The 13,866-nt window shown below is 39.6% G+C and overlaps 1 protein-coding gene across 2 annotated transcripts in view; it reads left to right on the top strand.

Moving 5' to 3' along the window:
* The window catches only part of Unc13c (unc-13 homolog C), a 583,772-nt gene that overhangs the window by 343,486 nt on the left and 226,420 nt on the right, over positions 1-13,866 (top strand). For both annotated transcript variants that reach the window (XM_045160688.1, XM_045160689.1), the window contains 3 exons: positions 3,346-3,515; positions 6,614-6,729; positions 7,924-8,087. In XM_045160688.1, coding sequence (XP_045016623.1) covers positions 3,346-3,515; positions 6,614-6,729; positions 7,924-8,087 — 450 coding nt within the window. The remainder of the gene's footprint in view (positions 1-3,345; positions 3,516-6,613; positions 6,730-7,923; positions 8,088-13,866) is intronic.

The following is a 13,866-nucleotide window of genomic DNA, read 5'->3' on the forward strand; positions in this document are numbered from 1 at the left end:
GACCACAAATTAGATGGATGTCCATGGCAGAGGCCTGTCACATATTCACCAGTAGAGCGGAAAACTTTGAAAAATGAGGAAAGGGGATGAGTGTAGTTTGACAGCCTCTACCACCACCCACGTCTTTGATGTCTCAATATTTGCTCATGGTTTGTCCACCCTTACATTTAAGTGAGATGAATTCATCCTCTCCTGCCCAAAGTAGGTCATCTCAGAACGATACCTACTTCATTGCATAAAGCTTAAAGTCCAGTCTTGCATTAGCCTTTCCTTAGGCCCAGGTTTATGTCTTTGTTGCTTCTGTGGCCAACAAATTAAGGACAATTATCCACCTCCAACACTCCCTGTGGATAACTGTTGAGAGAGAAAAGGAAACAGAAAATTAAAGGTTCTTACTCAGTAAGTGGGAAAATGCAGAATCATGACCTTTGTTGGCACCCAGCAACAGGACAAGAGCTCTACTGGGCATGTATATGAAGTCCTCCATCCTGGTAACAGTAGTAATTAGCTAACCAAATTAGCAGGTCCTGGCGCTTCTTTCCTGGATGAATGAATTCATTTCATCTCTTTTCTCACATCTGTGCTTCACGGCCTGCATATACTCTCTATCATTTCATCTTGAAGCCTCTGTTCATGTAAGCACAGGTTTGGACAACTGAGCAGCCAGCTTTCCTCAGCCTTGCAGAGTGATACATGTGACACTGTAAGTCAGCTCACACAGCCGGGCATGAGCAGGGCGACCCTCTGCTGGCCTCGTGGTCCTATGTAGCACCTCGGCCTTCAGTGTCTAGCTCCAGTTTGAGGATATCTCTGCTTGGTGTGCATTTGAAGGTGGAAAGTTTTCATGACCATACGCCATCATGGTGCAGTTTGTCCTCCCATTACCATTAAATAAAATGTCTCAGTTTCCATGTGCTTGTAATGCCAATGTACACCAAGCACAGTTTGACTGACTCTTTGGCTCTGCTTTACCAGCAGACACTGGCTTTCCAGCCTGTAGTACTAACTCTTCACCTTCTGTTCTGCCATATCCTCCTCATAGTCAGTTCCACATTCATTACCTGAAACTCCTTAATGCTTTAAAAAATATTCTAGCTGGGCTGGAGGGATTGCTTAGCAGTTAAGGCACTTTCCTGCAAAGCCAAAGGACCCAGGTTCGATTTCCTAGGACCCACATTAGCCAGATGCACAAGGTGGCTCATGCGTCTGGAGTTTGTTTGCAGTGGCTGGAGGCCCTTGGTGCGCCCATTCACTCTCTCTCTCTTCCTTTCCCTCTTTCTCTCTGTCAACTAAATAAATTAATTAAATTAAAAAATATTCCAATTGTTAGTATTCTTAGTTGCAAACAGCAGTAACCATTTGGGTTATTTTGTATAAAAAAAGACTATGTAAACAATTTGCTTGCTCTAGAATTGTTAGAATAGACAGCAGCACCAATTTATGATGCTACAGTGAAGAAACAATGTGCACCTCATTATCTTTGGAGAGAACACTATTATTCACCCATGTTTGCCTGTCAGGATTAAATTCTAGAAATTCTGTATGAAAGTTATAACACCTCCACCACCATGGGGACCAGATGTTAATTATGGGGGTTCTGGGGGAGACCACACATGATTTTTACACTGTTACTCTAACTTTTCTGTAAATTTAAAGTGATTCTCAAACGTTTAATTGATCATGCAAAAGAAAATCAGAGAAATACAGAGGCTCAAACCCTTTACAGCAATCATGAATATATTTATATGGGCTCATCACTGATTATTTTTATTTATCCAGTATCCATTAGTATCACATATAGTCTACATTTACATTAAAAAGACAGGGTTTGGCGAGGTAAGGTAAGCTTCAGCAATAAGTACAATGTCAGTAGGTGCAAGGCAGGTAACTGGTAAGTGTATGACTGGTTGAATAGATCAACATGTGAATGAAGGCATTTGAACCTGATGTCATAGGAAAAGCCAAACTGATGGGAAATGTGGCCTGTAATTAATTATTTATGACACCAAATATAGAGCTATTTTATTTACCTATTTTTACATGTGTGTTTATTTGTGTGCATATATGTATGCATGGGTAAGTGAGCTAGTTTGTGTACAGTTGTGCATGCCCTGTGAACACATGTGTGAAACCCAAAGGAGACTATCCAGTGTCTTCCTGTATTCCGCATTGTTTCCTTGAGAGACAGTCTTTCACTGTTTTCCAGACAGTGCAGCTGACATCCAAGCCCTTGGGAATCCCTTGTCTCTTCCCCCACAGACTGGAGCTATATGTCTGGCCATGCACAGCTCCGTGCATGGGGGCTCCGCACTGAACTCCGGTACCTCAGGTCCTCATGCTTACCCAGAGTCTTACCTGCTGAACTGTGTCCCAGCTCTCCACACGTTATTCTTATATGTTCCACAGTCTCCACTTATGGGTTAATGGAAAATACTTTATGTTATCAGGAGATCTTAAAGAAAATTTAAACTTGCTTTATTGATACCTTTTCAAAATTAAGTGGATTGTTAAACATATAAAAAGAAGTACAGAATTAAAAAGATAAACTATTATATTAAAATACAGTTTTAGTACACAGGTGATAGATTGAAGTATAATTTCAAGTTTCCGGAAGGACCGTAATACGTGTGGGTAATTCTCAGCACTCTGCTGCAATGGAAGGGGGTAGAGAAACTCTGGAGGTGAGGGACAGACAAGAATGTGCAGTTTGTTACTAAATTCAGAAGCCTTTTTCTCTAATTACATTAGATTGAACAATATGTTATGTGCGTAGTGATGTTAGGGTTTGGATATGAACGTGCTGAGGAGTCTGCTCCATGGGAAGGGGCGCCATTGAGCAGTAACTGGATCACAGGACCCTGAGTATCATTCATGAATGAACCCGTTCATGAGTGCATAGCTGAATGGGCTCCTAGAAGATGGACCCACTTGGAGGACAATGGATACACTCAGTCCACTTTCGCATTGCCACTGCCACTGCAGTTAGATGTGTGCTTCTGATGAAGAATTTCTTGAGCTTAGATGTGCTGTAAATAAGAAGAGTGAAAATGCCCAAGCAGAGGCTGCTCATGCACATTTCACTATATTTAGTTCTGCTAGAAGAAATAGGCTGGAACGGGATAGCTCTTTGCCTGATTTATGTGATTTAAGTAGCAACACTTTTCTTCAGCATACTTGCTCCAGATCCTGAGACATGCCACAGCTGGAATGGGTCACCAGGGAATCTCATTTAAAATAAGGGACACCACACCCCCACAATTGAGATAGACTCATAGTAAGTTTCTATCATTGCATGCCATTAGCGTGGTTTCCCAAGTTCACTAAGTTATGTGCATTTATTTTCAGCGAGTGCCATAACTCCACAGATCGAATCAAAGTCCGAGTGTGGGATGAAGACGATGACATTAAATCCAGGGTCAAGCAACATTTCAAGAAGGAGTCTGATGACTTTCTGGGACAAACGATTGTAGAAGTGAGGACGCTGAGTGGAGAAATGGATGTCTGGTATAATTTAGGTGACTATTTTTATACTGACTCAAAACTCAGCTAAAATACAACCAACTCTGTGGCATATATTATATTCTCATATAGGCAAAAATAATCAATGTCTTTCTAGATCATTCTGTTGAACTTTAAAGCAGCTTAGTTTCATTATCAAGTAAAGACAATCGTTTACTCAAGTTAAGTATTATTTAAAAATATTGGCAAATTTGAAATGAAAAGAACAATCTAAAAATCACCTGGATGTCTTTTCAAAGAAAGGTATTAATTTTAAATTCATAGCAAATAGTTTCAAAAAGCTTTTGGTGCACTGTTTAGTAAAAAGTAGTCAGTATATGAGTACAGTTTGATTTATTTCTTTTTGGTCCATTAATATAAATTTTTGCAAAATAATATTTTGGGTTTCTTTCAAATGCTGATGCAAAAATAGACTTTTGTTGACAAAGTCAAGATTTGTGTGGGCTTAACAATGATTCTGACAATGAGATACTGAGAGTATGTTTGGTGGGCTTGATTTTTAATATTTTATTTTTATTTACTTATTTGAGAGAGGAAAAGAGGCACAGCAAGAAAGAAAGAGAGAGAATGGGTGCTCCAGGGCTTCTAGCCACTGCAAACAACTCCAGATGCATGTGCCGCCTTGTGCCTCTGGCTACATGAGTCCTGGGAAATCGAGCTGAGCTTTAGCTTTGCAGGCAGGCGCCTTAACCGCTAAGCCATCTCTCTAGCCCCTGGCATGATTTTTAATGAAATTTTATTATAAAAACAAGAATTAAGACAAATTTTAATTTGACTTTTACTTGACTTGAAAGACAATTTAGAAACCATTGGTGACATAGTGATAGTAAATATATATGGTTATCCCAGTTTCCATACATGGCCCAAAGCTTTCTTAATGATATCCTATTATAGATTCTGGTTAAATATTTTGAGGGTCTTCTGGTTATGAATCAATGAAAAGTTGACATATTCCTAGGGCTACACAGTTACCACTTATGTTAGTTACCTGTATACCTTAGCAACTTGAAGACTGTTAGTTTAGCCAAAACAACAAAATCTGAATAATATAATAGTTTACAAAACATATAGAGAATTTGTTATAGAGTTAATGAAACTCCAAATTATATAACAATTTAAAGAAACCAGCAATTTAACTTAATGTGAACGCAAATGATTCAAGCTACACTGGAAACTCATTACCAAAAATGTTTAAGTAATATTCCTTAAAGAAAATTGGTATTTCTGCATTATTGAATTCTTAGTTTTAACTCAAGTTAAAACACCCACATCTTGCTTAAATGATTAACTTTATATATGAACACAGAGAGGTTAGAGGAAGAAAATTGCAGGCTATTAACCATGCAATATTCACAAATCATATTTTAATTAAATAGGTTTGCATGTACATGGATTTTTTTTTCCTAGTTGAGTCAGTGAAGCTGGAAGAACAGAAATTCTCTAGCTTTGTTTACTTGACAAACCAGATATGGTTATATGGGGTTTTGCTGAGAAGCTTGAGCTGTTACAAATACCAGCTGTCCAGCTCTCATTCTGAAGCTGTCCTTGAATGGACAAGGGGAGGCACGATGTGGTAGGTTATGGGAAGGCATTGCAGTCACATCCTCAGCCGGTACTGTGTGCCCACATTTCTGACATTGTTTGACATGAAGGCAAGGAGGAAAGGAGAAAGACCTGGAGTGAAGAAGTGAGAAGAGGACAGAAGGAGATTTTATCTCTCTTAATTCTCTCAGCATGTCCAGTTCTCTCAGATATCACATTTCCATTCTTTGTCTGCCTCTCATCCCTCATCACTTAGAATTCATCCCCCACACAAAGTAATTCTGGGCTAAAGATCCAGAGTGCTCAACCAGCATCTACCTCCAAGGGCGTGATGGGATAGCCATATATACAAGTGATCCTGTGGTTCTGGAAGGAGGTGGGTGGCAAGCAGATGCCAGGAGTTGCCTCCTCTGAGCCTCAGCAGAGAAGTTCATATTTGTTGAGAACTGTTGAAAATAAAGCCAGCCAGGTTTGGTGGCACAAGCCTGTAATTCCATTTACTCAGTAGGTGGAAACAGGGGGAACCACAAGATCAAAGCAAACCTGGGCAACTTAAATACATTCTGTCTCAACATAAAAAGTCAACAGGCTGGGGATATCTCTCAGTGTTGGAGCACTCACCTAGCATGTGTGAGGCCCTGTGTCATGGATCTCGCCGCCAGAAGGAGAAACAATGATGCCTCCGGCTCTGCTGAGAATGGAATCTTCACAACTTAATGCCTGATCCCTAGTAGAAAGGGGAAGTCCTCATTCCATAACATCATGGTAGATTTCATGATTTAATGATCTCATGTGGTTAAAGATACAGGTATGTTAAGAGAGAGACAGTTACAGAACTCTCCAGCATTCACTGTTGATCTACTTATATCTTATGTTTTCCTTGGGAAAGGGCCACCTGTACAGTTCATCTGTGACATAGGTATAGACCTTGGGGGCTCCCACACACCTTCACACTGTAGGGATTTCATGACCACGTCTTTATCTCAAAGCTGTGTTTAGTTTATATGGAACACACACACTTAGACGATTAAATTGGTTATATGCTGATTCCACTCAAATAATGAATACGTCTATACGCACATGCTGTACCCAGACTATAAGTCTTGGTAGTCATGACCAGTGAAGACTGATTTTGCTTCTGTCATTGCTCTTAACCAGAAGTTTGGTTCATTTTTTAAGGTCCAGAAAGAAAAACTAGGCAATAAGCTTCTAAATGAAGTATTTCCTGGTTAATTTTATACTTATCATGCTATTAATTGCCACATGATATATTTAATTTACTGTATATCTCATTAGGTCACAGATATTTAGGTCAGAGCATCAGGGTCTTGTGAGTTTTCTATTTGAACTATGTGTGAGGCTGTTAGCCATCACAGTCATACATAAGGCAGATGTGGCATTCAAGGGAAACATGGTTAGTCACATACGATCTAACAAAATGAGTGTCAGCCATGTAAACAATGGGTTTGTTAAAGCTTCTGGGAACTCAGATGAGAAACATGCTGTTATTCAACGTCTGACCAGATACTTGTTTTTTATTTTTCTTTCTCAGAGAAACGGACAGATAAGTCAGCTGTATCTGGGGCTATTCGTTTGAAAATCAACGTGGAAATAAAAGGAGAGGAGAAGGTTGCCCCCTACCACATACAGTATACGTGTCTACATGAGGTAAATGCACTGGACTATTTATTAAGTATAAAGCATAGAAAATTCAATGTTCCTAATCATGAATCATACAGTGCTAGGTTTTAAAAAATCATGGAATTGGGTTTGTGACATAATTTTGAGGTCTTATTTTATACTGTAGCAGGTTATATCCTGAGGCATAAAGATCCCATGAAAAGGTGATCCTTTAATGAGAATCTAGAATAAACCCATGAGGCAGGAACCCTCAGACAGACACATCAGTTCCCTTTTGCGCCCCTGTATAGATTTACTGACCAAGTAGCCTTGAGCTTTTCTACTGGATGCTTTGCTTTGGGGCGGCTAGTTAGAGGTATCAACTGAGGACTATCTGTGGTACAAACGGTATTTTTCCATATATCCAAAAAGATGAGATGAAACCAAGAAATGTGCTTTCCTCATATTCAAATGGAGAAAGTACCTTCCTAAGGGGTTTAAAAAATGGAAAGAAAGGTTTGCTTTTACTATAAAGACATTTATGTAATCCATACCTCTGAACACTTGACACATGTAAATATTTGGACATCATTTTGCTAAACAAGACTTGAGTTGTTTATGCATTACACAGGAATTAGGTACACTCTTTCAGCTTAATTCTGTGACACATCTGATCACTGGAGTGCTTCTTCAAGAAGCATGGCTGAGCCTTCAGACTAATGGAAAGGAATTCCATGTGCTGCATGTCAAGGAGCTGACCTTATAACACAGACAGAAAAGGCTTGGGCATTGTGCTTCACTTTGCAGAGTCTTACCTCTTGGCTCAAGAAGTAGCAAGAGGGATGAAGAGATGGCATAGTGGTTGAGACACTTGCCTGCAAAGCCACAGGACCTGGGTTTGATTCACCCGGACCCACGTAAACCAGATGCACAAGGTAGTGCATGTGTCTAGAGTTTGTTTGCAGTGGCTGGAGGCCCAGGAAAGCCTATTCTCTCTCCCTCTCTCTCTCTCCTTCCCTCCCTCCCTCTTTTTATCTCTCTCAGATAAATAAATAAAAATAAAATATTTTTAAAAAAATAAGTAGAAAGAGCCAAAACCCACAAAGTCTTGTTGATGGATCCAGACTACATTCACACAGCACCTCCCAAACTTGTTAGCAGCTGGCTTTCTTTTCTTGTTTCATTGAAAATTGTAGTTAAGTGTGAGGACTCAGTGAATAACTAAAAACCACTTGTTTGTAGAACCTGTTCCATTACTTGACGGAGGTGAAATCTAATGGCGGTGTGAAGATACCAGATGTCAAAGGCGATGAAGCCTGGAAGGTCTTCTTTGATGATGCTTCCCAAGAAATAGTTGATGAATTTGCCATGCGTTATGGGATTGAGTCCATTTATCAAGCTATGACGTAAGTACTATGGGACATATGGTCCAAGATCTTTATTTAACCTACAAAAGGAACTTTTATCTGAATTCTGCTAACCCAAATAAATTGATCAGAAAGAAAAAACTTCATTTTATTGTGCAAGTATGATGCTGAGCACTGCTATACAGTATTAAAAATTTGATAATTTGCTACCACCATCTTCTCAAAATGGATCCCTTGGGCTGGAGAGATGGCTTAGTGGTTAAGGAGCTTGCCAAAATTGGGTTTGATTCCCCAGGACCACCAACATAAGCCAGATGTCCAAAGTGGCACATGTGTCCGGAGTTCATTTGCAGAGGCTGAAGGCCCTGGCACTCTCATTCTCACTAGCTGCCTCTCTCTCTCTCTAATATATATATATATATATATATATATATATATATATATGTATGTATGTATGTATGTATGTATGTATGTATATATACACACACACGTGTGTGTGTGTGTGTGTGTGTGTGTGTGTAAAAATGGGGCTCTTGAGGAAGTGCTTGGATACTTAGAAGTGAACATTCACCTGTCTGAGTCTCCCTGACTGAGAACTTCTGAGGACAGGTACCAACAGTGTCAGCTCTAGCACTGTGGCCATTTGAATGTGAAATGCCCCCACAGGCTGGTGTGTTTGAACACTTGGACCCCATCTGGAGGCACTGTTTGGGAAAGTTGTGGAACCTTTAGGAGGTGAATCTTTGCTGCAGGAACTACGTCACTGGGAGGCAGCCTTGAGGTTTCATAGCCCAGCCCCACTTCCTACTTGTTGTCTGCTTCCTGACTGTGAGTGCAATATGACCAGCCAGCCTCCTGCTCTGTGCTATGCCTCCCCCCCCCCAACCCATATGGACCAGACTCCCTGGAACTAGGTACCGAAATAAATCCTTCCTTTCCAAAGTACTTCTTGTTGGTCATTGGTCACAGCAGCGAGCAGAGGAACTGATGCAACCATTAACCCTTGGTTGATATCCCAGGTAACCAAGCCCTGCGGTGTCCAGTGTCACATGGCTGTTTACAGTCAGAGACACAGAACATCATTATGATGTCTTGTTCTAAATATTAAGCTAAGTCTTTCCTCTGATATTTAAACCAGTGTTGTATCACAGTAAAACAGGGCAGAACCCCATGTTAAGTGAGTGAGATGTGACACAACTAACTTACCAGCCACATACCCCTTAAGTGAGGGCTCAGTCAGGATTCAGAACTGACTTCTTGCCCTAGCTGACCCTTTGAGATCTGGTCTTCGTTGGTAAGTGCATTAGGCTCTTATCTATACCATGGGCAGTATGCATATGCTAAGTAAATGCACATATTAACAACAGGGGAAACAGGGTGATGTTTTCATGTGAAAGAGTAAGATGACTCAAGATATCAATTCCACTCATCTTAATGATGGAAATAATTGGAGCAAAACTAGTGTCTTTCCGCAAGTCTGAGTGCTCACAACATTTAACACTCGTCATCATTCTGGAATAGCATAATTAAAGAATGAATGCATTTTTAACAGCACTGTGGTTTCCAATGTGTCTAATTTCCTGGTGATGAACAACAAAAAATGATACAGATTTTTAGACATGCCAGGGGTCTTAAAGGTTACCAAATTCACCCTTCCTCTAAAAGCTGCAAACAGTTACTGGATCTTTGTTCCTTGGTCAGCATTTTTCTGCTTGCCTATTCTGCAACAGGCATTTATTTCCAAAGCAACCTTTGAAATATATTGGGTAGCTATCAAGGAGCTGGGGGCTTGGCCATCTGTGTTATCTCATACCAAAGGCTATATAATTCATCTGAACACCTAGCACAAAATATGGACACAATTAAAATATAGCTGTGATTAACAGTATGAAGTAAGGCAGCTGTTTTACCTTAGGAAAGTGAGGTTAAAAGAAAATAAAAAGAATTTATTCCAAAGTGTCTCTGGGTGCTGATATCAAATGTATTCATTTCTCTTTCCTATATTGTTGAGAAGTACAATCACGCTAATATAGAAAAATGTTAAATATATGGTGGCTGGAAGCGGGAGAATTAGCCCTCTTTCATTGTTTCATAGTTTATTTTTCTCATGTCTCTCAATCTAAACAATAAAAACAACATAATTTGGATTCTTATCTGATATTAAGTTTACCTACATGTAAGTTGGGTCTTCTGCTTATGAAACTCGGGTTTAGCAAAGCCCTTTTCACACTAGATACTAAAGCAAGGTTGATAACATCTTTTTTCTTTTCTTATTTTTCATTCTATTTAATTCAGTTTAAAATATTTATCTCAACTAACAACATTTATTTCAAATTTTTACTTTGTTCATATGTACAACAATTTGAGAGTTAGCATTCAATATTTTTTGAATATGACCCAAATACTAAATATTTTGTTGGCTTTCCTGTCTCTTTCACATGTTTAAACATGCAGTCGCACTACAAATGAACTGTAAAAACTAAGCAATCTAATAGGCGTGGCTGTGTTCTGATGTAACTGTACTTAAAAAACAGAAACCATGGTTAGACTATGGCTTGAGGACCACAGGTTACCAACTACTGGTATAAGAAATGGAAGTGAGGTAGACAGACATCCGGAAGAGACCCTGTTGGTTTTGAAAAGCTCACAAATTTGCCTCAATGTAAAGTAACTTGGATGGTTATTCCTACTTGTGCTAACCCTCTTGCTCTGACATTTCTATCTCCTATGGCTTATTTCTTTTAGCTTTGTATGCTGGTCAACATGGCTGTGATGGTTTTTCCTCAGTCTGATAAACCTATAAACAGGCTTCTTTTGTGCCTCTGGACTCTTGACTTCCTTCTCAGCCTGAGCCTCACAGACTCCAGATGGCTAGCCCACAGAGGCTCCTGACATTCCCTCCATGCAGCATTTACTCTACAGAACATATAATTGTAAATTCTTCTTTGCCCCTTTGAGATGTTACTCTTTGTAAAAGATATTGCAGAGGCTAAAGAGATGGCTTAGCAGTTAAGGCACTTGCCTGCAGAGCCAAAGAACCCAGGTTCAATTCCCCAGGAGCCACATAAAGCAAATGCACAAGGTGACACAAGTATCTGGACTTTGTTTGCGGTGGCTGAAGCCATGGCATGCCCATTCTTTCTATCTGCCTGTCTGTCTTTCTCTCTCTCTCTCAAATAAATAAATAAATAAATATCTTTACAAAAAAAACCCTATCTAGTCTTGTCCTGCATATCACTGGCCATCAGGGGTTTTCAGTTACCAAAAACAAAGTATAAAGGAAAAGTTTCATGAAACTGATAGGTATCTCTTTTTTTTAACATTTATGTATTTTTTATTATTATTTTATTTTTGAGAGAGAGACAGAGAGAGAAAAAGAGGCAGAGAAACACAGGAAGAGAATGAGAATGGGCACTCCTGGGCCTTTCAGCCACTGTGAACGAACACAGACTCGTGTTCCCCCTTGTGTGCGTGTGCAACACTACATGCTTGCACCATAGTGTGTCTAGCTATGTGGCACCTAGATATTCAAACGTGTTCTTAGGCTTCATAGGCAAGCACCTTAACAGTCAAGCCATCTCTCCAGACCCCATTTGTATTTTATTAAAACATTTTCATATACATCATATTTATCATTTCTAGAAATTTGCAAAAGTTTCAAAAACTGATACCTTACTGCCAGTGGTTAAAGACATTTTTCAAAGAAAACGGCCATATTTTTAAAATGTTATTTCCATCATTGAGCTGTATCGCTATTTCTAATCTATTGTTGGCTCAATATAACTCAAATGGAGAGTTTTTATATACACTTGTCTTTGAGCTTGAACTCGTTGACTTGTGAATCACCATTTGCCTATTGTTTTGAGACTTTGATGTAGAAAATCAAACAGCAAAACAAAATATTACCAAAAGTATTAAAAATAGAAAAGAGGCAGCTGGAGAGATGGCTTAGCAGTTAAGCGCTTGCCTGTGAAGCCTAAGGACCCCGGTTCGAGGCTTGATTCCCCAGGACCCACGTTAGCCAGATGCACAAGGGGGCGCACCCATCTGGAGTTTGTTTGCAGAGGCTGGAAGCCCTAGTGCACCCATTCTTTCTCTCTCTCTGCCCATTTCTATCTCTGTCTGTCACTGTCAAAATAAATAAATAAAAATAAATAAATAATTTTAAAAAGTTTAAAAAATAGAAGAGAATCAAACAACACATGTCTCCACCAATGCCAAAATACAAACAAAAAATAGATATTTTAAACTTATCTTAGAATTACTTACTCTTAGTTTTTTACATGTTTTATTGAGAACTTTATTGTATGAATATATTCCATATTGGTCATATTCCCTGTACCCAACCCCTGTTGAGGGCCCACCTCAATGGTGTTATCAGCAATCACTGTGGGGTCATAGATGTACCAGTCAGGCTCTGGAGAGTAGAATACCTCAGGATATTCCTTCCTACCCTGTGGCTGTTACATTCTTTCTGCCCCATTTTTGGCAATATTCCCTAAACTTTGGAGGGTATATTATAAGTATCCTTTTGAGTTGAACTCTCCTCAGCCTCTGATTTTCTGCATTGATGACTTTTGAGTCTCCTAAGTTTCTACCACTATCTCCCTGGAGGAGGTTGTCAGGCTAACAGTGAGAGCAGTACTCATGTTTAATCTACCACTTCCTGTGTAATGCTTCCTGGACCTGGACAGACTTGATAGACATGACTTATCTTGTGCTAGTCAGCTGGCATTTTATTTTTCTGGTCATGCTAAATGAGTCTTGAATCTCCCTAGTATTAGCTGCCATCTATAAAAAGCAGATTGTCTAACCAACAGTAAGAGAAGCATGGATCAAAGGGGATAAACACAGACATTTAGAAAACTTTTTGACAGGCATAGCCCCTGCCTTTACCAGGCTTCATATTCAGTCAGAGAGTAGCTTAATACCATAGTAGCCTGTGCTTCCTCTTAACTTCCAAAAACACACGATTGGGAAGCTTTGCTTTAAGGAAGAAATGATGTCCCATCTGCCTAGAAAAGACTCTTAGTATGAGAAAGGACAAGACTGCTTAGTTTTGAGAATTTTCCCAGATACACCATTGATCAAAAACAGAACCCAAATTGAAGTTTCTTTTGACACTTAAAGACCCCATGTGCTTAGCCTAATCCCCAGGTAACTTGGTAATCACCCACTTACTGAAGATTGTAGTTTTCTCTGAAATGCATCCCATTTCTTTGAAGATAGATTCAGAGAAGAGATCAGTAAGGGGCAGGTGCATTAAGCCACACAGTCTGGCAGTACATTATTAAACTTTTCTCTTGTGTATTTCTCATCACAGAAGGAATCTGTTCTTCTGGTAAATAACTTGACACTAACAGTCAACTTCTCCCAGGCCCCTCTGTTTCCTGTAAATGCTGTCTCCGTTCACCACAGGCTAAATTCCATGAGGGTCCATTTATAAGCCCTCTCTGCTGCATAAAAATGCATCTTTCACTCTGATGCATTTTTAAGAAATGCAGGGATTCCAACTTTCTTATTTAACTAAATTATCAGGGCTAGAGTAATGTCTTAGTGTTTAAGGTGCTTGCCTGCAAAGCTAAAGGATCCAGGTTCAGTTTCCAAGAACTCATGTAAGCCAGATGCACAGGGTGGCACATGCATCTGGAATTTGTTTGCAGTGGCCAGATGCCCTGCCTAGTGTGCCCATTCTCTCCCTCCTCCCTCTCTCTGTCTCTGTCTCTCTCTCTCTCTGCCTCTTTCTGTCTCACTCTCTCAAATAAATAGATGAAAAATAAAATATAACTAAATGATCAAACACCTGAAAAATTTGTGC

Source organism: Jaculus jaculus, chromosome 10 (genome assembly GCF_020740685.1).
Source record: "Jaculus jaculus isolate mJacJac1 chromosome 10, mJacJac1.mat.Y.cur, whole genome shotgun sequence".
NCBI classification, from domain to species: Eukaryota; Metazoa; Chordata; class Mammalia; order Rodentia; family Dipodidae; genus Jaculus; species Jaculus jaculus.